This window comes from Culex quinquefasciatus, chromosome 3 (genome assembly GCF_015732765.1).
Source record: "Culex quinquefasciatus strain JHB chromosome 3, VPISU_Cqui_1.0_pri_paternal, whole genome shotgun sequence".
Classification (NCBI taxonomy): Eukaryota; Metazoa; Arthropoda; class Insecta; order Diptera; family Culicidae; genus Culex; species Culex quinquefasciatus.
In genome coordinates this window covers 198063427-198090596 of record NC_051863.1, presented here as the reverse complement: position 1 = coordinate 198090596, position 27170 = coordinate 198063427, and the positions used below count along the sequence as shown (strand labels likewise).

At 40.6% G+C, this 27170-nt stretch overlaps 1 protein-coding gene across 6 annotated transcripts in view; it reads left to right on the top strand.

Annotated features, from left to right (window-relative positions):
- Positions 1 to 27170, top strand: part of LOC6031090 (putative mediator of RNA polymerase II transcription subunit 26) — a 215100-nt gene that overhangs the window by 70468 nt on the left and 117462 nt on the right. For 3 of the 6 annotated variants that reach the window (XM_038258644.1, XM_038258642.1, XM_038258643.1), the window contains one exon: positions 566 to 790. In XM_038258644.1, coding sequence (XP_038114572.1) covers positions 566 to 790 — 225 coding nt within the window. Of the gene's footprint in view, positions 1 to 565; positions 791 to 2140; positions 2248 to 9941; positions 10746 to 16299; positions 17404 to 27170 lie in introns of those variants that run through there. The other 3 variants (XM_038258640.1, XM_038258639.1, XM_038258641.1) reach the window with 3 other exon arrangements.

The following is a 27170-nucleotide window of genomic DNA, read 5'->3' as shown; positions in this document are numbered from 1 at the left end:
GCTGTCTCGAACGATAACAGCAGAGTGACTCAACGCTGACTTGTTGGGTAATGAGTTTGGGTTGATAAGATGTTCGATGCGGTGCCACGCGTCTCCATCGAACTGGCATTCCTGCTGATGTAGGCGCATAGTAATTGATGGAGAAGCATTTTAGATAAATAAATATTTGTACCATAGATCCGGCAAGATCACGTGCAACGATTAAATCAAACAACGCATCAAGAAATCAACGTAAAAAATCACACAACGGCAGCAACAACACCAACAACATCATCAACAACAACACGACGCTGCGGGTAAAGACATCCCAGTTATCTTCACTCACCATCAGATGTCACAGTTCTTGTGTATATGCGTGCTCATGTGGCGTATAGTTCCCTTGTCTCATGTGGTTTTTTTTGTGTTTGTGTGTTTGTAGCGTTTTTGTGCGTGTTGTCTCTGGCCATCTTCCCTTTCGGCAAAAGATTGATAACCGCAATTATTCTCCCCTTTTCTCTTTCGGCTCGTGACACGAACGTGAACCAACCCCGACCGACCACCCAAATCAATCTTGCCACGTGCCAAGGTTTCCTTCAGCAGTCACGTCCGAGCCGGTCCAGACAGCGGGAACCGGTGCCGGGGCCGGAACGTGCGCGGACGCCCTGCATCAACCGGGACACGGTTCTGCGGATCAACCGCCGGCCGGTAAGGCACCGCTCGTGCGACAGCTTCTGGCCTCCGCAGCAGCAGCACGGGACGGCAAGGAGTCCCTCCCCCCGGGGCACCAGCACCAACCTGGGGGGAGCCGAAGGTGGGTCCTTTGCATACGACATTGGGGCTTATGGCCATTACGGTAGCCACGAGAGCGTGTACTTTGACGAACGGGTTCGGAAGCAGCATAAAATTGAACCCCTGCGGACCATGTTTGACAAGGCGAACGTGGTCCTGGTCGACTGGGGAGGTCGGAACAAGACGGCGGTGGCCTCCACCACCCCTCCACCGGCACCCACGAAACGGCTGAGTGATAATGGACTTTATGACAGACGATGTCAGGAAAAAGTTGTTGGCGATGATGATGCTGGTAATAATTCCGTCAAACAAGGTGAGATGATTGAAAGTGAGGCGAAACCTCCCACGCCTCCCGTGCCGGACATGGCACCACCCCGACCCCCATCACCCCCTCCGAGGAGATACTTTCTGCCGATGGAACAGCTGCAGAGCGGCGTTGGGATCGAAATCCTTCTGCGGTGTTATGGAGCCCCGACATCGTCACTCAACCAGAGCGAAAGTCAAGAAATTTCCACTTCCAAGATTGATGATGGTACCGACAGTCGTCAACGGGCCAAACAACAACAACAACCTCGACCACCCCCTCCGCCAGGATTCCCGGCCTTCACCGAGGACAGAACACTTTACCAAGACGGCATCCAGTCAAAACCTCCGCTCAAAAGCCGAGCAACGCCAACGAAGCGATTTCCCAGCAAACCTCCCACTCCGACACCCACAATTTTCCCCGTCAACCACAGCGACGATCCGTCGCCGATGACAACGGCGAACCGAGATGAGTTCAATATAAATTCAAATACGATTTTGAATTTAAATATTGACAACAACACTTTGCCATCGACAACGGTTCCACGGATCACCGTGACTGATTGCCCCGAGCTTCGCGGGGCCACGTCAAAAACAAACGACCAATTATGGCACGAAATAATAGATGAAAATCATAATTACAATGAAAAACTAATTACAAACAGCAGCAGCAGCGGCCGCGGTCCTCGAGCATCAGAATTTGGCGTTGACGACCTCCACCGCCCACAACTTCCTAACGAGCAACATTCAAAATTAAATGTATCAAATCAGGCAAATCGTAATTGGATTAATTTAAATTCAAATGAAATTTATCCCCACTCTACTGCCCCCGATTGGCAAGCAGCGCCAGCTGCTGCACGTGTGACAAAAACACGTGTCCGCAGCGACTCTTTCGAGGACGAACCAAGCTCCACCGCCACTGCTACTAATGACGACCCGGTGCTGACCGTCATTCGCAGTCCCGTCGATAATTACGACAATAAAAGTATTAAAAGTAATTATTGCGCCAACGACGCCCACGGTCTCCGGCGGTCCGAAAGTCGCGATTCGGCCCGCAGCTGGCGCGTCGATGAAGTCCTCGAATTTCCGCCGCCGCCGCCGTATTTATGCGATTGCGACGACAACTCGCCGCCGTCCTCCGGTAGATGTTCCGCCGAACAGGGCTGCTCTCGCGAGGTGATTATCGATTGTTCGTGCGTTTGTTTGTTTGTACGAGTGCGGGTATGTGTATGTGTGTGTATGTATTTTTGGGTCAACCACTTCAAACAGACCGCGGCCGGATGGATGGATGCTGGCGGGGCCCTGATTGCCAATGGCCACTCGCGAAATCCCTTTCCAATTAGTGTCTCGAGCCGTTTCGTTCGATGTCACTTGATGAGCAGCTGCAGTCATTTGTTTAGAGTGGAATTGAGATTTTGGTCTCATTTGCCACGGTTCACTATTTTTCTTTGGTTGTAACATGCCTTGGATAATACAATTGGATGTTCAAACCATGTTTAAACATATAAACATAGAAAATTTATATTTAAATTTCTGTAAAATATATTTAAATAGAATTAACAAATTGATAGGAAAGTCTGTAAAACAATTCTGTTCAAAAATGAAATTTGTTATGTTGTCAGAAAAAAAACTTAACTACACGTTCTCTTATTTTCTAGACGTATCAATAACAATATCAAATGTTAGATGAAACCGTTAGAAATTAAATTTCGAATAGTTTTTATTTAAATACTCAAATTACCATTTTGCTGAAAACATTTAATTTAAAACAAAATTTAATATGTCTTAATTTACAAGTTTTATTTTTGGTGAATTTATCGATTCATTGTGATTATTTTTTTAGATATTTAGGAAGTACTTCATTTTAAAGATATTTAGAAAATAAAATTTTAAAAATCTCAGTAAAATAAGGTAGGCTATTCCGTGTATTCCTCTGAAAAATAGTTTACAAAATTTCAATAAATTGAGCTCGTATTTTTTTTACTGTCTTAAAGACTTCGTGCCAGGCGGTAATATTCTGTATCTTAAACTACTGCTAAATTTTTCAGTAACTTCCTGTACACAACTATTCTTATATATCACAATTTTGCGTTAATTTTAGACAGATTTTAGAGTGCAATGTTTCAAAATTTGGATGCCACGTAATTTTTCATCAAAAAATGCTAGCCCTAATCATGCTCTGAGCGTAATAATTACTAAGCAAAAATATTATCAACTGAAGATTTTTCATTATATTTTTGACATTAAACCACAAAAATTGATGTTTTTGTCTAAGTATTAACTACGTTTGAAAAAGAAAAAACAGTAATTCTGATGTTATGATTAGAACTGATCATAAAAATATAGGTACACGGAAAAAATGCTATTTATTTAAGACCGTTGCAAATATTTTTCAAAGTTTATGTCGCCCTCCCCTTTCAAAATTGGTCCGAAAAATCAGGGGGCAAAAAAATATTTTTTCGGAAATCTTCATAATTTCAATGAAAATAGAAGTCAAATCAACTTAAAACAATCTAAAACGCATTTTTCAGCTTTTATAATCATATTTAGCATGTTTGGGCTGGATTAAAAGTATTTTGATTTTTAAATGAAATTCCACTTAGGGGAAGGGTTGACGATTGTCCACGTGCCGTACAAAAAGTTTTTTTATGTATGAACAATTGTCCACGAGTGGGGAGGGGGGATGCGATTTTCAAAAATGTGTCCACGTGGTTTGTGGATGGTCCCTTAATGGACTGCTGGCTACTGCCTCTTAAAGTTAACAATTTGTTTAAAATTATTTTTTTCTCATAGTCACCTAATTAGCTCTAAATTTTGAACTAACAGAATTTCGGAAATAATTTGTTTTATATGTAAAAAAATTAAACTGTGGAAAATTATCTGATTTAAAAATAAATAATGTTACACGAAAAAAATCTTTTTTAAAGTTAAGCTTGCCTGATGCAAATATTTTTCGAAATTTTTTTTTTAACCATTAAATCAGACAACAACACACATATTTTTTTTATGTTTCGATTATCTGAAGTGAAATTTTTCCGAGGCCTTTGTATAATCGAGTCAGGGCTGTATCAAGTTTTTTTTTTCACTATATTTTAAAACTGATGATGGCAAAACAACTGAACTGAGATAAAATGTATTTTAAAACACTTGTTGTACTCAAATGGTGAATTTCAAGAAAATTATGTAAAGTTTTTGATTATAAACTCGCATTTTTCTCAAAACTTCACAAAACCGATATTCAAGAACCTACAGTCTCAAATTTAAAATGCTAACAAATAAATCAATTGAAACGTAAAATCGCTTGGATAGTCGCTCGTTACTCGTTATTAAAATCGAACAGCTGCATACGTAATCCCAGGATAATTCCCATCCTTTGTCACGTTTCACACGGGTACTTTTGTTTTCAGGCGTGTCTTTTGGATATTTTTTTTCGCAAACCATCATCGCAAATTAAAATCAACACGCTATAGCGTGTAAATTACAGGATAAATAAAAGAAACTAGTAAATTAATACGAACTCTACACAAAAAGTTTGCATTATTTTAATTACAATTACAGTCCTGTGCAACACTTTTCATTTAAGTGAATTGTTTCCACTCGAGTTTGTTTTTTTGCATCTTTTCGGTGTTATTTCTCGCCATTAACACCGGCAGATAGTGATTTTATTCGGAACTGCCTTGCATAATCGGGGTAACGTGATTTTTTTCGCCATCCAATTTCTCTTTAACCCTTTCAGGCCTGATGGGTCATATATGACCCATACCGAAATTCGGTTGTATAAAATCACACAGTGCTCAAAACATATAACATTGTTCAGCAAAGTTGTAATTTATGAGTTTCTCTACCTAGGAAAAAATGTTTGAGTGGTTGTTAATGGCCTTTTTGACAACCTAGAACATCCTGAAAACCTGAAATTTGGAAACTTCAGAAAATGTTGAAGATAATTCAGGTTTACAACGATTTTTCAAGGCAAATGAAGTTTAGTTATTACCAGTCACATCCTCACGACCATTTGGGGCCACTTCGATCCCTTTGGATCTCTTTTGGGATGATCTAGGTCCTCCAAAGTGTCCTGGAATACAGATCTTGGAGTCTACCGCCGTAACAACACGATTCTGCCAAGTTTCTGATCATGGTTCATATTCAGTGATGTCCCTGGGACCCTTTGGCAACCCTCTGAGCTATGTGGGTCACTTTTGGGGTGATCTGGTTCCTCCAAAGTGTCCTAGAATACAGATCTTGGAGTCTACCGCCGTAACAACACGATTCTACCAAGTTTCCGATTAAGGTTCATATTCAGTGATGTCCCTGGGACCCTTTGGCAACACTATGAGCTATGTGGATCACTTTTGGGATGTTCTGGGTCCTCCAAAGTGTCCTGGAATACAGATCTTGGAGTCTACCGCCGTAACAACACGATTCTACCAAGTTTCCGATTATGGTTCGTATTCAGTGATGTCTTTGGGATCCTTTGGCAACACTATGAGCTATGTGGATCACTTTTGGGATGTTCTGGGTCCTCCAAAATGTCCTGGAATACAGATCTTGGAGTCTACCGCCGTAACAACACGATTCTACCAAGTTTCCGATCATGGTTCATATTCAGTGATGTCCCTGGGACCCTTTGGCAACACTATGAGCTATGTGGATCACTTTGGGATGTTCTGGGTCCTCCAAAGTGTTCTGGAATACAGATCTTGGAGTCTACCGCCATAACAACACGATTCTACCAAGTTTCCGATTATGGTTCGTATTCAGTGATGTCTTTGGGATCCTTTGGCAACACTCGAAGCTATGTGGATCACTTTTGGGATGATCTGGGTCCTCCAAAGTGTCCTGGAATACAGATCTTGGAGTCTACCGCCGTAACAACAAGATTCTACCAAGTTTCCGATTATGGTTCATATTCAGTGATGTCCCTGGGACCCGTTGGAAACACTATGAGCTATGTGGATCACTTTTGGGATGTTCTGGGTCCTTCAAAGTGTCCTGGAATACAGATCTTGGAGTATACCTCCGTAACAACACGATTGTACCAAGTTTCCGATCATGGTTCATATTCAGTGATGTCCCTAGAACCCTTTGGAAACACTCTGAGCTATGTGGATCACTTTTGGGATGTTCTGGGTCATCCAAAGTGTCCAGGAATACAGATCTTGGAGTCTACCGCCGTAACAACACGATTCTACCAAGTTTCCGATTATGGTTCATATTCAGTGATGTCCCTGGGACCCGTTGGAAACACTATGAGCTATGTGGGTCACTTTTGGGATGTTCTGGGTCCTCCAAAGTGTCCTGGAATACAGATCTTGGATTTTCCCACCGTAACAACATGATTCTACTAAGTTTCCGATCATGGTTCATATTCAGTGATGTCCCTGGGATCCTTTGACGAACACGAGAAACCAATCCGCGGACGTGGAGATAAGTGAGATTGAGGGGAAACCTCGTATATTTTTGACCCATATAGAGTTCGATACCGATCATATAGCCCAATTTTCAGCTCGAATTTTGCCTGAGACTATGTTAGCGAGTAGAATGTTGCAGTTGAGGCATTTCTCCGTGTATTGCTACGGAGTTTTTCAACGCTCAGATTCAGCCGCCCACAGATCGTTCGAGAGATTGAATGTGTTGGGTTTTGGCAGGTTTATGACTTGAACAAATTCAACTAACGCTGCAGTCAAAATCCTCCCTCGAACGCCACCTACCCCTTTTGCCTCGCCAGATTGGATTCAAGCCATCCTTTCGCTTACAAAGCGAAACCCGCCAGGAGCTGGCATCCTTTAGCATTACTAGACTCCAAGAACTGTATTCCAGGACACTTTGGAGGACCCAGATCATCCCAAAAGTGATCCACATAGCTCATAGTGTTTCCAATGGCTCCCAGGGACATCACTGAATATGAACCATAATTGAAAACTTGGTAGAATCGTGTTGTTACGGCGGTAGACTCCAAGATCTGTATTCCAGGACACTTTGGAGGACCCAGAACATCCCAAAAGTGATCCACATAGCTCATAGTGTTGCCAAAGGGTCCCAGGGACATCACTGAATATGAACCATAATCGGAAACTTGGTAGAATCGTGTTGTTACGGCGGTAGACTCCAAGATCTGTATTCCAGGACACTTTGGAGGACCCAGAACATCCCAAAAGTGATCCACATAGCTTAGAGTGTTTCCAAAGGGTTCTAGGGACATCACTGAATATGAACCATGATCGGAAACTTGGTACAATCGTGTTGTTACGGAGGTATACTCCAAGATCTGAATTCCAGGACACTTTGGAGGACCCAGACCATCTCAAAAGTGATCCACATAGCTCATAGTGTTGCCAAAGGGTCCCAGGGATATCACTGAATATGAACCATAATCGGAAACTTGGTAGAATCGTGTTGTTACGGCGGTAGACTCCAAGATCTGTGTTCTAGGACACTTTGGAGGACCCAGATCATCCCAAAAGTGATCCACATAGCTCATGGTGTTGCCCAGGGACATCACTGAATATGAACCATAATCGGAAACTTGGTAGAATCGTGTTGTTACGGCGGTAGACTCCAAGATCTGTATTCTAGGACACTTTGGAGGACCCAGAACATCCCAAAAGTGTTCCACATAGCTCAGAGTGTTTCCAAAGGGTTCTAAGGACATCACTGAATATGAACCATGATCGGTAACTTGGTACAATTGTGTTGTTACGGAGGTATACTCCAAGATCTGAATTCCAGGACACTTTGGAGGACCCAGAACATCCCAAAAGTGATCCACATAGCTCATAGTGTTGCCAAAGGGTCTCAGGGATATCACTGAATATGAACCATGATCGGAAACTTGGTAGAATCGTGTTGTTACGGCGGTAGACTCCAAGATCTGTATTCCAGGACACTTTCGAGGACCCAGAACATCCCAAAAGTGATCCACATAGCTCATAGTGTTGCCAAAGGGTCCCAGGGACATCACTGAATATGAACCATGATCAGAAACTTGGTACAATCGTGTTGTTACGGCGGTAGACTCCAAGATCTGTATTCCAGGACACTTTGGAGGACCCAGACCATCCCAAAAGTGATCCACATAGCGCAAAGTGTTGCCAAAGGGTCCCAGGGACATCACTGAATATGATCCATGATCGGAAACTTGGTAGAATCGTGTTGTTACGGCGGTAGACTCCAAGATCTGTATTGCAGGACACTTTGGAGGACCCAGATCATCCCAAAGTGACCCACATAGCTCATAGTGTTGCCAAAGGGTCCCAGGGACATCACTGAATATGAACCATGATCGGAAACTTGGTATAATCGTGTTGTTACGGCGGTAGACTCCAAGATCTGTATTCTAGGACACTTTGGAGGACCCAGAACATCCCAAAAGTGATCCACATAGCTCATAGTGTTGCCAAAGAGTCCCAGGGACATCACTGAATATGAACCATGATCGGAAACTTGGTAGAATCGTGTTGTTACGGCGGTAGACTCCAAGATCTGTATTCCAGGACACTTTGGAGGACCCAGAACATCCCAAAAGTGATCCACATAGCTCATAGTGTTGCCAAAGGGTCCCAAGGACATCACTGAATATGAACCATGATCAGAAACTTGGTACAATCGTGTTGTTACGGCGGTAGACTCCAAGATCTGTATTCCAGGACACTTTGGAGGACCCAGACCATCCCAAAAGTGATCCACATAGCTCATAGTGTTGCCAAAGGGTCCCAGGGACATCACTGAATATGAACCATAATCGGAAACTTGGTAGAATCGTGTTGTTACGGCGGTAGACTCCAAGATCTGTATTCTAGGACACTTTGGAGGACCCAGAACATCCCAAAAGTGATCCACATAGCTCCTAGTGTTGCCAAAGAGTCCCAGGGACATCACTGAATATGAACCATGATCGGAAACTTGGTAGAATCGTGTTGTTACGGCGGTAGACTCCAAGATCTGTATTCCAGGACACTTTGGAGGACCCAGAACATCCCAAAAGTGATCCACATAGCTCATAGTGTTGCCAAAGGGTCCCAGGGACATCACTGAATATGAACCATAATCGGAAACTTCGTAGAATCGTGTTGTTACGGCGTTAGACTCCAAGATCTATATTCCAGGGCACTTTGGAGGACCCAGAACGTCCAATGATGAAATGTAACTTTTTTTTGCCTGTTTCTGTTTACTCATGGAAAAAATGAACTACTGGTACCAAAATTGTAGATTAACACAGCTCAGAAAAATTCAGGCCTGAAAGGGTTAATGAAATTTGCCAAGCCTGCTGCATTCCAAGTGGAACCCGATCCCTAATGGTCTGCTTGGATTTGCGATTTTTTCTGCTTCCACCTTGTTGATTTATGAAAGCGGGCAAGGGAAGAATACTTTTTGCTAGTGCTGATTGCATTTTCAATCAACGCTGATGATACTTTAGTTTTGGCGGTGTAACGAATGTAGTATTTAAAAATTGTGCTTTATGTATTTGAAAGTCTTCGAAAAAAAACCCTCAGTTGAAATTAATCCCCCTTTCAACCATAATTAAGGTCCCTCCCAATACAGTTTTGATAGGTACTTGTTTGCATTTCAATCGAATCGCTCGAATATGCGCAACATTGCATAATTAATTTTGTGTTTGCAAAAGCTGCTTTCAACAAAAATGTACCCAGTTTGTATTCACAAATTGACTCTCGCTGCAATGAAACGCTCCGAATCCTGCCGGTGTGAGGGTTCTACAAACTTGCAGCCAGCATCCAAAATCTGGTCCGTTCGTCACACAGTTTGACGGTGGTTGTCATCCTGTCCCCAAATCTGTGTTTCTGTTGTTTGTGTGTCGAAAGTCCGCTCGTTCGAACAATCACCATTTCAATTAAACTGAAATTGCCCCATTACAGCGCAATCCCACGATAACCGCGCCAGATCCACCCCGGTCGTTCCCACTGGTGACAATCCGACAATATCCCGGAGCTGTCGTCAGGACTCAACCGCTGATGTTTGTCCTAGTTTCGGTGGCCGCTGGGACGATAATCACACCAGGGTCACTGCTGCTTCTGCTACTGCAACTGCTCCCGCTGCTGATGATTATTTTAAAACAAATTTAACGGATGATAAATTTTTGAACGAATGCGTAAATACTGCATGTAATTTGAGCAGGGACAAGAGTAAACATCGCCAGCTGAACTGCAGCAGTCCCGACAGTGACCATCAACCGGGTCAGGCTTCCAACTCACTGCACAAATCAATTGACGCGTTTCTGGCTCACGAGCAGCGTGGCCAGGATGGGTCCAAAAATAGCGTCCCCGGTGCCACGGCCGATCAAACCACCCAGCAGATGAGCTTTACCGATGGCGAATACGTTTTTGGCCCCTACGACGAACACTCGGAGGAATTTCAACACTTTAACCTGTGGAGCAGCGAGTTTCGTCAGCTGCGCCGGAATTGCCGCCACCAGCAGCGCACGCATCGGCAAATCGAAGGGGGTGGTGGTGGGGCCGGATCGGACAGCAGCAGTGGGACCACGCTGGTGCCCCCACAGGCCACGTCCCACGATGGCAGCAGCTGCTCGTGTTCGGTCATCAGCAGCAGTGACACTCTGCGTGAGGATCTGTCCGAGAACGAATTGGCAAAAACGCCCGAATGGCGGCAGCCCAGCAAACAGGTGGAAAATTATGACGACGACAAGGACAGGCCGGAAAATGGTAGGTTGATTTTCCACACCTCCAGGTCGCACACCCACGGAGACAGAGAGAGAGCTCATCCCCCGGTTGGATTCATTTTTTTTTTCCATCGGATATGGTGAAAACGTGTTGAAAATTAATCAGCATGCAGTCCGGAATGAGTGCGTTGATGCTTTGTGAAGGGCCATTGTTTTTTCTTGGTTGGTTGACAATTGATTGATGCTTTGAAGTTGACATGCCGCGGCAGCGTGCACTTTACACAAAGTGAGAATGTCAGCTTACGTGAATATTTTTACAGGAATTTTCAAATAGCATTTCCGGAAACAACATTCGACAAGCTTTTTAAATCACAAGCAAGGGTTTTATTCTTTATCCGTGTGTAGTCATGAACCTTAGGGTGAATTATTAACTTATTAATTATAAACTAACTTTCTGGGTTATTAAAGATTTGAAAGAACATTAAATTTCTTTTAAAATAACATGTCCCACATTTTAATGGAGTTGAGTAAAGAAAAAAGAGGTCATTTTTAAAACCATTTTTATATACTTTTTTGATGAAGAATTCGTTTTCTGGAATTAAGAGCGTTCTACTTAAAAGTCCCTTTGACAACATTTTTTCAAACCGACACCAAATTATTGCAAGATAATGAAAAAAAATATTTTTCGAATGATTCAAAATCAAAAATATTAAAAAATAAATTTCAAAACAAAAGATTCGTGATCAGAGAACAAAATTGGGACAGAGTTTCATATAAATCGATTAGTGTTCGGGACAACCTTATTAGGATTCCGTTTGAGTTGAGTTAATTGTCAAACAGTCACAATGCCGATACATAATTTTGCTCATGATATTTTTTTGCTCATCTTTAAAAACCATTTTCTAGATTAAAATTCCATAACTTTTCCCTGCCGCCTCTAGACGCCCTAAAATAATGTTTTAAAATTTAACAAAAAAACGATACTTTTTTCAATAGAGCAATTCTCTACGAAATCGGTCTTTTTTCTTCAATTTTAATTTTTGTATTTTTTAATCTGGCTGAAACTTTTTTGGTGCCTTCGGTATGCCCAAAGAAGCCATTTTGCATCATTAGTTTGTCCATATAATTTTCCATACAAATTCGGCAGCTGTCCATACAAAAATGATGTATGAAAATTCAAAAATCTGTATCTTTTGAAGGAATTTTTGATCGATTTGGTGTCTTCGGCAAAGTTGTAGGTATGGATACGGACTACACTGGAAAAATAATACACGGTAAAAAAATTTGGTGATTTTTTATTTAACTTTTATCACTAAAACTTGATTTACAAAAAAACACTATTTTTAATTTTTTATTTTTGATATGTTTTAGAAGACATAAAATGCCAACTTTTCAGAAATTTCAGGTTGTGCAAAAATCACTGACCGAGTTATGAATCTTTTAATCAATACTGATTTTTCAAAAATCGAAATTTTGGTCGTAAAATTTTTCAACTTCATTTTCGATGTAAAATCAAATTTGCAATCAAAAAGTACTTTACTAAAATTTTGATAAAGTGCACCGTTTTCAAGTTATAGCCATATTTAAGTGACTTTTTGAAAATAGTCGCAGTTTTCATTTTTAAATTAGTGCACATGTTTGCCCAGTTTTGAAAAAATATTTTTGAAAAGCTGAGAAAATTCTCTATATTTTGCTTATTCGGACTATGTTGATACGACCTTTAGTTGCTGAGATATTGCAATGCAAAGGTTTAAAAACAGGAAAATTGATGTTTTCTTAGTTTCACCCAAACAACCCACCATTTTCTATCGTCAATATCTCAGCAACTAATGGTCCGATTTTCAATGTTAATATATGAAACATTTGTGAAATTTTCCGATCTCTTTGAAAAAAATATTTTTGGAATTTTCAAATCAAGACTAACATTTCACAAAGGCCAAACATTCAATATTACGCCCTTTTAAAATGTTTGTCTTGATTTGAAAATTCCAAAAATATTTTTTTCGAAAAGATCGGAAAATTTCACAATTGTTTCATATTTTGACATTGAAAATCGGACCATTAGTTGCTGAGATATTGACGATAGAAAATGGTGGGTTGTTTGGGTGAAACTAAGAAAACATCAATTTTCCTGTTTTTAAACCTTTGCATTGCAATATCTCAGCAACTAAAGGTCGTATCAACAAAGTCCAAATAAGCAAAATATAGAGAATTTTCTCAGCTTTTCAAAAAAAATGAAAACTGCGACTATTTTGTCACTTAAATATGGCTATAACTTGAAAACGGTGCACTTTATCAAAATTTCAGTAAAGTACTTTTTGATTGCAAATTTGATTTTACATCGAAAATGAAGTTGAAAAACGACCAAAATTTCGATTTTTGAAAAATCAGTATTGATTAAAAATTCATAACTCGGTCAGTGATTTTGCACAACCTGAAATTTCTGAAAAGTTATGCCTTCTAAAACATATCAAAAATAAAAAAATAAAATAGTGTTTTGTAAATCAAGTTTTAGTGATAAAGTTAAATAAAAAATCACCAAATTTTTTTACCGTGTATTATTTTTTCCAGTGTAGTCCATATCCATACCTACAACTTTGCCGAAGACACCAAATCGATCAAAAATTCCTTCAAAAGATACAGATTTTGAATTTTCATACATCATTTTTGTATGGACAGCTGCCGAATTTGTATGGAAAATTATATGGACAAACTAATGATGCAAAATGGCTTCTTTGGGCATACCGAAGGCACCAAAAAAGTTTCAGTCGGATTAAAAAATACAAAAAAAATCGAATGACCGAAATCCTAGAGAACTGCTCAATAAAGTCTAAACTCGATTACCAAAAGCCTTGATTATTCGAAGTTTCGATAATCCGAAGATTTGAAAGATTTGTATGGAAGACCCATACAAATTTTCGGATAATCGAATCATTAACAAAAATAGTGTTTTCTCATTATTTATGTTCTAACTTTCAATATTAAATTTGAGTTCTGAGACCCCTCTTGAGTCGGTCCAATAGTTGGTTGTCTATTAAATTACAAAATGCATTTTTTACCCAATATTTCATCACCACCATTTTGGCCGCCATCTTGGAGTTGAAAATTCTACATGACTCTGGAGTAGTTTTGAGGTCATACGCAATCTCGCCAGTAAAAAATCAGACAACGAAAAAAAATTGTGATTCGATTATCCGAAGTGGAGTTTTTCCGAGGCCTGTATTGTATTAAAATTTTATGATTTTGAAAACATTGTATGAAAAAAACACGAAATATTATTTTTAAGAAATAATGTTGAGCACCACCAATTTGCAATAGATTATTCTAAAATCTGGATATAAATTTATTTTTAATTTATTCATTTTTATATCGGAATATACATTGATGAGCAATTAAAAATGTTGATGGTTTGAATACAATTGTTGTAATCGGTTGAAATACAAAAAAATCTGATGAACAAAATAAAAAAACCACTAAAAATCGCGATAACTAGTGATGTTTATAGGGAGAGTGGGGAGACTTGATCTCCTTTTCTTGTATCGCACACAACTCTGTCAATTTCTCACAAAACTATGAACTTTTTGCATGAATTGAAAGCTTAAACATTCAACTATTTGGCTGATAAGGGTATTTCATCAGAAAAACTCTTCGAGTCATGCCAAGCGTTTTAAAAAAATATTTTAAACCGGCATTTTTAAAATGTTGGTTGTGATTTGATCCCACTTTCAACATTTTGAAGAAATATTAAGCAAAATGTTTCTTATTCATCCAACCTCTAAATTTTCTATAAGTTACAGCAATTTCACATTGAACATGTACGTTTGTGTTCAAAATATAACAAGTTTAGCATGCAAAATATTTAAAAACTTAAAATTTTCTTTTTTAGACAAAAATTGGGCATGTTTACAAAAGCTGGTAATTTTTGTTTACAAAACTTTTGAAAAATGGTTCAAACTGCATTGTAAATGTAAAACTATACTAAAGGAAACTATATACGAAAACCCAGCCCAATTATTTAATCTTGAGGCTGATTCCAGTGACTGTAAAAATGCAGGGATCAAGTCTCCCTAAACGCACTTTTTTAAAAAATTGATTGTAAAAATAGTATGACGATAAATTTAATATCAAATGCGTAAGGGTTTTGGAGTTGATATGTTTATCAAACAATGCACGTATAAAAAATGTTTTTTTGAATATTTTTTGAGTGTTTTTTACACTTATCAAAACAAAGAAAAAAGATCTCTTCGAAGTTTTTTGCAGCACTTCTTAGAAAAATGTGTGTAACTCAATCTAAACATTTTTTAATTTTTTTTCTTTGTTTTCTACAATGAGTTTAACTCAATTTCGCACAACTTTCTAGAACAAAACAAATTGTTTTACCCACATGCTAACGAGATACAAACTTGGGATCAAGTGTCCCCGGGGATCAAATCTCCCCACTCTCCCCTTAATCAAACTTTTTGTAATTGTCTGTTCTACAACTTCGTTAGAAAAAACACGAAATTTTAAAATGAAAAATTTAGTTCTACATGAAAAAATGACCCTTTTTGGGATAATGTAGATTCGAGAAGTACATTGAATTTCCCTTAAAATGATACGTTCCAAGAATTTTGCAGTTGAATAACGGAAAATGGCAGGGTTTGAAAAGAGTGTTTTTTTCGACGAAAAATACGTTTTTTTTTTCGGAATTATGAGTACGCCATCAAATCGGGCGACTCCCTTTGACACCAAATTTCTATCTCATCACCGTTTCGGGCTACAAATTATTGAAAACACCTCTTTTTTCGCATGTTCAAAAATTGAAGGTCACGAGATATAAAAAAACGGAGCTCGGATTCCGGAACAGGGAAAAAAGATACCGCTTAGGATAAAGTTTCACGCAAATCGAAGAGGGTCAGGGCAACTGCTGTGTGGGTTTTCGAAGAATTACCCAGTTAACAATTAAATTTTATTTACAGTTTAGTTTCTAGAATAAAGAAACCCTTGTCTAATTGAGGTTTTATTACCGTTCATGTTATGCAATACATGAACACATGGTATTCAGTTTATTTTACAAGTAAAATGTTTAAAAAAAACGAATGATTAAATAATTGATATGCTTTAAAATTTTGTCATTAAATAATACACAAAACAAGAAATTGAGAAAAAAAATAATTTTGATTTAATGCGAAACTAAACTGATCCAAAACCAAAATTTTCAAAAGTATTTTATTCTTGGAATTCCTATATTTTTGATTTTTTTTCCCAAACACTTTTCAACAAGAGTATTAAACTCGTGGGACAGTTACTGAAAACTCAAAATTATTCGCAGTGTGATATCGACCGACATTGATTCTGGTGAACCCAGCGCTATTCAAACAACAACAAAATAAAACGCAATAATCAATATTTATCAACAATTACGCATCCAAATATTGTTCGTTTCCCAACCGCGACTACCGCAGTGCCGATTTTTTTCAACACGTTCTCGCTATCAATCAACCGGACCCGGGTTATTTTTCCATTCCATTCTCACTTGCCCTCGGCACCGAGATGGCCGCAACGCCGCTTCCGGAACCGCCTCTCTGCCCGCCAGACTAATCGACGCATCAATTCAGTTCCAGCCGCCGGAAATGTGCCACCCGCCGCAACATCCTACCACCGGTGGGTTCGTTTCGAGAACGGAAATATCCACCCGCCGTCGACACCGCTGACCCGCGTTCCGACGCCCTACCCGAGTCCCACCCGGGATGACGAGGATGAGGCAATTTTTGACCGGTTCGCCGAACAACTAAAAGGTTCGCGCTCGCAGGATCAGGACGAGTCGGTTGGGCCGGTTGAGAACGTTCCCCTGATTGATGCCGTACTCGATGATTTGCTGACGTTCTCCAAGAGTCTCACTGCTGCTGACGGCGAGAAGGGACGTGCGGCTGCAAAAATTGTCGAGATAAATGATGATAATTTAATTAATTTATTAGCTGATGATGACAATGCTGCTTCTGGGGCAACCGGAGCTAACGAGGATTCTTCCAAGGAGACGACCACCGGGAAGAAGGATTCTGCTGGCTTGGAGAAAAGTTTGCCTTCTAAGCCGCTGCTGGGCTCTGCAAATAGTGACGATGTCGTCGATGGGGAAAAATGTGACCAGAATGCCAATGAGGCACAAACGCGTTGGGATATGTCGTCGGAGGACAATTATTTGAAGCGGGAGGACATTTTCGCCAACGTCGCCATTTTCAACTGGAACCCGCTGGACGTTTACCAGCACCATGGACTGTTTATGATCGATCCGCGCTTTGCACTCGCTGACCTGCATGCCACGACCGTTTGTAACGCCGACGACGACCAGACCCGCCGAAAGACCGATGACGCACATTCTGGCAACGGCGGCGATGACACTGCTGCCACTGATGGTGCAGATCCGTCATCGGCGAACGTGAATTCATTTGCAACTCAACGAGCACGCCAAGACGGCATCCTCCTGCTGGAAAGCCATAAAATCCCGAACGACAACCGTCCGTCGACGGGAACAACGGTGGACCATTTTTACGACTCAGCTCACGTCGAATATCCGGTTCGGTGGCCAGACTTGAGCTTGAGCAACGCCACAAAGGAATGCCATCAATCGCCACCGCCGACGCCGCTGCCGTTGGTGGAATCTGATTATGATAATGATCTGGCCAAGAAGTGCAACCCGCAGAAGGATGACGACGGCGAGGAAGGTACTGCCCGTGGACGTGTCGTAGAGTGGTGTGGTTCTGTGTTCGTGAAGTGACTGTGACTACCTGCTTTTCGTTATGTGTTTGGGGAGGGGGTTGGTTCTTTTTCGAGAGGGCCGGCCAGCGCACGTGACGATCCCACTCAAAATGTGAACATGTATGTACCTAAGCTGTAGAGAGAGAGGCTGTGCGTAGTTAGTATGGAAATAAACGTCATTTGTTATTGATTGATTTTTCACTAATTTAGTCACATATCGAGAAACCTCAAACAATTAAGTTTTAACAGCATACGTGGATTCACTAAATATGTTTTGTTTAGTTACTGTTGTATTTGTACTTTTATGTAAATCTTTATTGTTTGAAAAGCTCTGCATTTTTCCATGTTTCCATAAATAAGAATTGTTTTATTCACATATAGTTTGCAAAACCAGTAGCAAAGTATGCCGATTAGGGTGACAATAAAAAAACGATATCAGGGTTACTCTATGATTCGATTCCTTAGGCAAAAATAAGTATCTATGCCAATTTTGAACCAAATCGGTTAAGGTTTAAAACAACGAAGTTGATTTTATAGCTGTCGGCCACCATTGCTAGTACCAACCACTAGTGTCTTCCTTTTTATCTACAAGGACTTCGCCGCCCTGGGCTCCTAAGTGTGTGAAAGTATGGCACGGAGCGACGGCGCCGGATACCCATATTTACACAAAGAATTTTAGAGCACCCGCCGCGGGATTTGAACCGGCGACCTCCAGATTGTGAGTCCAGTGCGCGGTCCGATTGATCCACACGGGCGGGACTAAGGTTTAAGGGTCACTTTTTATCGTTGAAGTTTATATAAGAGCAATTCGCTAAGGAATCGGTCAATTTTTCGTAATTTTAATTTTTGTATTTTTCAATTCGGTTCAAATTTTTTTAAGTGCCTTAAGTATGCCCAAATAAGCCATTTTGCATCATTAGTTTGTCCATATCCTTTTCCATACAAATTTAGCAGCTGTCCATACAAAAATGATATATGAAAATTCAAAAATCTGTATCTTTTGAAGGAATTTTTGATCGATATGGTATCTTCAGCAACTACACTGAAAAAAAATGAAATACGGTAAAAAAAAAATTAAGTGATTTTTAATTTCACTTTTTGTCACTAAAACTTGATTTGCAAAAAAAACACCTTTTTTTTTTATTTTCTGATATGTTTTAGGGGAAATAAAATGCCATCTTTTCTGAAATTTCCAGGATGAGCAAAACATCTTTGACCGAGTTATGATTTTTTTGAATCAATACCGATTTTTCATAAAATCGAATTACTGGTCGCAAAAATTTTTCAACTTCATTTTGCGATGTAAAATTGAATTTGCAATCAGAAAGTACTTAAGTGAAATTTTTAAAGTGCACCGTCATTGTTATCCGAGCATTCGTTGGTGAAGGTTGTCTGAATCAACATGACTCGTCGCGTCCCGGCGCAAAACGCCGGCAATATTGCCCTACCTGCGGCTCAAGCAGGCAAAAAAGTGGGAATTTCAAAAGGAAGGTTGAGGCCTCAACTGATGGCCAAAAACCGGGGATTTCCAAAAGGAAGGTGCTTTTGGAAGTGACATCGAACAGCAAAAAGACGAAAAAGAGCGACGGTACTGTACCGATGGATGAGGAGGAGGAGAACTCTTCGTCGCACGAGGAGCAGCTATTGAAGAACAACAAGTTCGCTGGACTGCCTGACGAGGACCAGGTAGCGGAAGCAAAGGAGAATGAAGTGAAACAGCGAAAGGAGAAACTGCCTCCTTTTTATGTGAGGCAATCAGCAGCAACGATCGACTTTCGAGCGGGGCTGGTTGAACTCATCAAGTCTGGGAAAGTCCTAGGCAACATTCGTCTGTGTCAGGACGGATTTAAGGTGCTGGTGCAATCCAGGCAGCACTATCAACTGGTCAAGGATTACTTGACCGAAAACGAGGCGGAGTACTTTACCCATGATGTCGTCATGGATAAGCCGTACAAAATCGTCGTCAGAGGTCTGTACGACATGCCAGTGGAGGAATTAGCTGCCGAGCTAAAAGTTTTGAAACTGGATGTGTTGGCCGTGCACAAAATGAGCCGACGCAACAAAGACATCAAGTACCGTGACCAGCTCTACCTGCTGCATTTGGCTAAGGGATCGACGACGCTTCCTGAGCTGAAGGCAATCCGAGCGGTTTTCAACATTATCGTGTCGTGGGAGCGATACCGACCAGTGCATCGTGACGTCACACAATGCTTCAACTGCCTGGGCTTCGGGCACGGAGGTAAGAACTGCCACCTGAAGCGTCGTTGCGCCAAATGTGGTACCGATGCGCACATCACATCCCAGTGCATCCAAGATTCGCTGGTGAAGTGCCTCAACTGCAACGGTGAGCACTCGTCAACCGACCGAAAGTGCCCCAAGAGAGCTGAGTTCGTGAAAATTCGGCAGCAAGCATCGACGAAGAATCAGCCTCAGCGTCGTAGAACTCCTCCAGCCCTGGTGGAGCAAAATTTCCACCTCTTCAACCGCGACGCCAGGTCCCGAACTTGGCACCGTTGCCGTTGGATCCCAGGAAGAGAGCTGAGATGAATCATCCACGGCCGGGTTCCAGCCAGGAGCCGAGACCGCCACCACCGGGCTTCAGCCAGGAGCCAAGACCAACCCAAGAACCAGCAGTTGAGGAAAATGGTAATGATCTTTACACCTCAACCGAACTCCTCAATATTTTCAAACAGATGTCCGCTGCACTGCGTGGATGCAAAACCAAGACCCAGCAGATTGAAGTGCTGACCTCGTTCGTCATCCAGTATGGATCGTAGGTCCCTCAAGCTGCTGAATTGGAACGCTTGCTCCATTAGGAGGAAGAATTTAGAGCTGGTGGATTTTCTTCGCGAGAAGGAGATCGACGTAGCTGCCATCACGGAAACTCATCTGAAGCCCGGTGAAAAAGTTTATCTGCAAAACTACAAGATCGCGACGCAGCTCGACAGGACCACCTCTGGAGGAGGAGGTGTGCTTGTCGCTGTTCATCGTGATCTCAAGCCACGCCGGCTGCCACACTTTAAGCTGGACATCATCGAGGCCGTTGGGGTGGAAATTCCCACTTCGGTTGGCCCAGTACTCTTCATTGCTGCATACTGCCCACGTCAGGTGAATGCCAGAGATGGTTCAGCAGCAAAACTGAAGAGCGATATCCAGAAGCTGACACGGCGGAGCGCAAAGTACATCATCGCTGGTGACCTCAACGCGAAGCATGAAGTTTGGGGCAACAGCAGGAGGAATCGGAACGGAGTGATTCTGCACAACGATCTGCAAAACGGATACTACAACGTTGTGAGTCCGGATCGTCCAACGAGGGTGGCTCGGTCTGGGAATCACTCAATCATCGACTTCTTCATTACCAATATGGCTGAGAACGTGGCTCATCCTGAGGTGTTTGAAGAGTTGAGTTCTGATCACTATCCGGTGGTTGTGGAGGTTGGAGCTTCCGTTACTCCGCAGCGGCAACCAACCCGGAAAGATTACCACAACGTTGACTGGCAGCAGTTTCAGCAAGTGGTAGACAGCAACATCGACTATGATCAACACCCGGAAACTTCTGCCGATATTGATCGTTCGCTGGAGGTGATCCAGCAGGCTATCAACCAAGCAGAGGCTGCCAACGTTCGGGAGGTTCCTGTTAATTTTAAGGTAACTGATATTGACGTAGATACTAAACACTTGATTAGACTTAGGAATGTTTATAGGAGACAATATCAACGGACTGGGGACTATGACAAAAGATTTCAGTTAACAATTTGAACAAAATCATACAAGACCGACTTGACAATATCAGAAATCAAGAATTTTCAAAACATGTAAGCCAGCTTGGGAATTATTCAAAACCATTTTGGAAACTTTCAAAAGTTCTTAAAAACAAACCAAAGCCTATTCCTCCTCTTATTGTTGAGGATTCTCCTTTGATTACATCCGAGGAAAAGGGCAAATGCACTTGGGCTTCATTTTGTTAGTTCTCATAAGTTGAAACATCAGCCAATAATTTCAACAATTAATAACTCTACCTTTGAATTTCCTGCAGATTCCCATGTTTCTGGTGAGGAAGTCAAAGTTGCAGTTAAACAAATGAAAAATATGAAAGCTCCTGGCTTTGATAACATTTTAATCTAGTGTTGAAAAAACAGAGTGATCAGTTCTTTCAACATCTAGCCAATATTTTCAATAAATGTTTGCAACTTGGTTACTTCCCCACCAATTGGAAGCTGGGCAAAGTCATACCAATTTTGAAGCCTCAAAAGATCCAACATCGCCAACAAGTTATCGTCCCATTAGTCTTTTGAGTAGTCTGTCCAAACTCTTTGAGAAGGTCATCTATTCAAGGCTTTTGGATTTTACCAACGATAATAATATAATTTTGAACGAGCAGTTTGGCTTCCGAAAGGGCATAATACTGCTCATCAGCTTACGAGAGTAACTAAAATCATCAAGCAGAACAAGCTTGAGTCTAAATCAACTGCTATGGCTTTGTTGGATGTTGAGAAGGCTTTTGACAATGTTTGGCATGATGGTTTGATACATAAACTGTATTTATACGGTTTTCCAATGTATCTTATCAAAATTATCCAGCACTATCTTTCGGAGAGATCGTTCAAGGTTTTTCTGAATGGGATTGCTTCTGGATTATTCAACATTGATGCTGGGGTTCCCCAAGGAAGTATTCTTGGCCCACTTCTGTACAATATTTTTACATCTGATTTGCCTACTCTTCCTGGTAATGGTGTGTTGTCACTTTTGCTGATGACACTGCCGTTATTTATAAGGGTAAAATAACCAGATATTTAGTTGGCCGTCTTCAGAAGGGTCTTGACGTTCTTTCCGAATACTTTGGCGACTGGAAAATTCGCATAAATGCAGCCAAAACTCAAACCATCATTTTTCCACTTTCCAAATCGGCCCGATTTGCCCCAAAGGATGATGTTTTGATTAAAATGAATGATGTTTCGATACCCTGGTCAAAGGAAGTTGTCTATTTAGGTCTCATACTTGACTCGAAACTTTTGTTTCGGCAGCATGTAGACAAAATATTGAACAAGTGCAGCATTCTCATCAGGTGTTTGTATCCTTTAATTAACAGAAAATCAAAGCTTTCTTTGAAAAATAAGTTAGCAGTTTACAAACAAATAATTTACCCCGTTATTGAGTATGCAGTACCTGTTTGGGAGTGTTGCGCTAGAACTCATAAATTGAAGCTCCAGCGTGTCCAAAACAAGGTACTCAAAATGGTTTTGAATGTTCCTGGCTGGACAAGATCAAGTGAGGTTCATGAATTAGCAGAAGTAAAAACGTTGGATCAGAAGATTCAAGAGAAATGTTTGAAATTCAGGGAAAAATGTGCTATTTCTGAATACCCCTTGATTCAAGGATTGGTTTAGTTTATGGTAAGTTTAAGTTAGTTTTAGGTTAGGTTATGTTTTCTTGACATTTTTTTCCTCATTGTACCTAGTGTTACAAAAATGATAAATCATATACTTTTAAAGTTATGAAAATAAACAGTGTTTGAATCACGAAAAGCAAACTAAAGCTGAAGAGCCACAGCTGACCACTTATTATGTAAACCAAATGTAATTATTATAAGAAAGATTCAATAAAGTATATTTAATTCAAAAAAAAAAAAAAAAAGTGCACCGTTTTCAAGTTATAGCCATTTTTAGGTAACTTTTTTGAAAATAATCGCAGTTATTTATTTTTGAAAAGTAGTGCCCATGTTTGCCCTCTCCTGAAAAAAATATTTTTGAAAAGCTGAGAAAATTCGCTATATTTTTCTTTTTTGAACTTTGTTGATACGACCCTTAGTTGCTGAGATATTGCCATGCAAAGATTAAAAAACAGGAAAATTGATGATTTCTAAGTTTCACCCAAAAAAAAACACAATTTCTAATGTCGATATCTCAGCAACTTATGGTCGGATTTTCAATGTCAAATCATGAAACATTCGTGAAATTTTCTGATCTTTTGGAAAAAAATATTTTCAATTTTTTTGAATCAAGAATAACATTTCAAAAGGGCCAAACATTCAATATTACGCCAGTTGATTGCCACCTTAATGCAGATTTAGAATTGTCATAAAAACTATTTTTCAATACATTTGTCAAACCCACCGGCAGTCGTATACGTGTACTGCCCCTGTTCCCATAAATGTTCCATATGTACTTTGTTCTAGAAATCAGGAGGAAATCCAGTTTTTTCCACGAAAACTTAACAAGTAGTCTTATGTGTGGGACAAACTTGCCTTGCATTTTTCTCAGCTTGCTGTGTTTGCATATGAGACATTTATGCGAACATAGGCAGTGTAGCTGTTTTTAAACTTTATTTAAGACGTGTGGTTTTTTAATTGACTTGCAGTCAATATTTTACTTAATTAAATATTGCAACTAATATCAGAGCACTGTAAACGCCAATCATCGCCACTTTTCAGCAATTTATATTAATTAACACAAATTACACATGCATCACCATAAAACTCGAACAAGCACCACACACCTACAAACAATTTCCAATTTCCATCAAGTACCATCGCGAAAGTGTTAGGTCCTCCAATCAACTGCTGCGGCCACCACCACAGAACCAACGGCGACGACGACGACAACAGCTGTCAATTAATCGCATCCAACAATCACTTCACTCAGGATTTCGATAAAAATCCACACGTCCAACGAGGCGGCGCGCTCGCTCAATAAACATTATCGGGCCCCCGCTGCCCCGGAACGTGATTGTTGTCGACACTCTGTGTGCAGATGGAAAATCGTGGTCAGTGTGGAAAATCACATGAATGGCAATCCGCTTTTTGTTTCGTTTGGGTTTGGCATTCCGAGAGAAAAAAATCCGCACACAAAAATATCCTGCCAGCTTTTCCCGAGCGCGCGTTCCGAAAATGTAATAAATATTGAACCATCATTTCACACAAATGTAATGCAAATATTTCACTCGAACGTGGATTGTAAGCAAACGCAAAAATATCCAGTGGAAAGTGCGCGCCGGAAATGGAGAGGTTTGGATTGGTCGATTTTTTTTCTCCCGTGGAAAATTCACTTATTCCCTGGGCGAAAAGTGGTGGTGGTAAAAACTGCCGAATGCAGATGAAAGTAATAATGTTAAACTATTTGTTCTGCTTTTCCCGTGTACTCTGCACTCGCCATCGATGCTGAACAAATTCACTTACATTTGGAAATAAAACAGAGGGAAGAGTTATTGACCGATTTCTCTGTTCGATACTGCATTTTCTTAAAAACGAGTATTGCACTATCTAATTGAAGTTCGAAAGTGCTCATCCAGCGAATTCCCACGTGTCCAAATTGGGTGTAAAATACTTGTAAAAACCCCTACACCCAATTGCAACGAAGCTGAGCGATTCTACCACATCCAGCGTTGAACCCCCAAACAAACGATCGGTGGACCCCGTTCCTGGGTGGTCGCTCGGCCAGGATCACGTGCGAGAAAAGTCCCCTTTTCCCCAGACCTCACCACCGACCCCAAACCCCAAATCACCCACCTATTGGTACACGGAATAATGTTTGCTGAAGTATGATTTTTTTGAATGATTACGTGTTTGAAATCTGGAATAATAATGGCGTTCGGGCAAACGATGAAAAGTTGAGCGGGGCGTTTCCGAGAAGTAAAGTCGGGGAGAGGAAACTGTTACACTTTAGCAAAAAAAAAGCACAAACCGATTGAGTCCTTTAGTGCTTTGTGTGCACTTTTCTCTCGTATGGTGGTGCTTTTACTGCGCTGCTGGAAAGGGGTTTACAGGCCTGGGGTTGGGAGATAGGGGTCGGTAGAGCAAACTAAAAGGTGAAAAAATGCTGAATAAATCACGCAACGTTGAATATTGAACAATGCAAAAAAAACGGTGGAAAGGAAATAACAAGCCCGGGTGTTAACAGCGCAGCGAGCAGCGAGGAAAAGTCTATTTGGTGGTCCCTCCAGGGGCTGTGCCTGGAGGTGCTCTTTCGTTCACTTTCGGGAATCCTGACGGACAGACGTCAGGGGTTCTCTTATTCCTCAAAGTGGTCGTAAGGGTCGAAATATAACATTTGTGTTTTGATCAATACCAAATAATACTAAAAACTGAGGACTAACAAAAACGGTACCGTAATCTAGGGTGAATCAGGACTGCAGTCTGAATAGGGACAGCAGTTTTTAGAGTACTTAAAGCTTTCAAATGTGGAAATGGATGTACAAATTTTGTTGGAATGAGTCTGTTTTAACCGAAACCAACCAGAAAAATCAAAATATTGTGCTCCAACATGGTTAAAACTGCTGTCCCAATTCGCCCCATGTGTTCCGATTGACCCCAGTTTACGGTACTGTTATAAATATAAAACTCTGACCTAAAAAAAATTACAAAAAATACTGCAAAGGCTAGTTCCGAGCTAACAAAAAGGAAGACCCTTTCGTTGATGAAGTAAAAATGATTCAATTAGATGTTCCTGATGAGGCAGGAGTAATTGTTGCATATTTTCTTGAATTGTAAATTTGCTGTTCCCTTGAATTGGAATAACATTTATTTGATTAAATTGCGGGCCAAATGTTAAAATTTGTTGATTTTATCCGTTTAAAAAAGAAAGTTATAAAATAGGAACCTGCTTTTTTCTGGTGACATCTAGTATCCTTGGGAACGAACTTGATTTAAAAAAATGTGAATCATAGATTTTTTTGAACTTTATTTTTTAAGAGTTAAAATGAATGAAAATAAACATTGCTGTGCATGTTTCTATAGTGAAATTGTCTCAGAAACACGACATAATTGTCGAGAAAAGGGGATCTAAAGGGTCCCTCGAGCAAAAATTTGCATTTTATGTGTTAAACTGCCTTGCGTGGCAGTGCGTGGCCGAATGGTTACGCTGTCCGCTTTGTAAACGGATGATTCTGGGTTCGATTCCCATCTGCTGCAACCTTCCATCGGATGAGGAAGTAAAATGTTGGTCCTGGCCTTGGTTGTTAGGCCGTTAAGTCATTCCAGGTGTAGGAGTTGTCTCCATGCCATAAGTACAAACAACACACCAAACCAAGCCTACTCCGGTGGAATCGCTGGTGGCGGTTGGACTCACAATCCAAAGGTCGTCAGTTCAAACACTGGGGTGGAAGGTTCCTTGGAGTAAAAGAGGTTTTGGTGCTTTCCCCATTCAAGCCTTCGGACTCCTAGGTTCGAGCAGAAACTTGCAAAAGAGACCACAAAAGACCCGGGGGTCGTTAATGTTGACGGTTTGATTTTTTGATTAAACTGCCTTACCCAAACCATTATCAGTCACAGATTGTAGTCCCAGATGTTTCTTACAAGCTCCAGGTTGAATTGCGTTGATATCTGGATGGAACCCTTTTTTACTTGAGTTTGAAAATTGAGCTTTTTTTCACTGAAATGCCAACAACTTGCTTTATATTCAACCAATTGAGATGCTCCACCCTTGCATTTTGTTGGATTTTTCATGCCCTTTTAGATGCATTTTGAATTTTGAAAATTAATTGGTTCAATATAAGCAGAGATATGCCCAATTTCCTGAAAAAAATAGTGCCTTTCTCCAAAATGTCTTAATTTAATTACCTTTCACTGCCTACTAAGTTTTGTAATGAATGCTATAGAATAATTTTAATGAATTTCGTCAAAACTTGTTATAATTTTTATGTTTTAATAACATATTATCATCATAAAAAATATCTAAGTAGGCAGTGCCCATCGTGTGAAAGGTAATTAAGTTAAGAAATTTTGGAGAAAGGCACTATT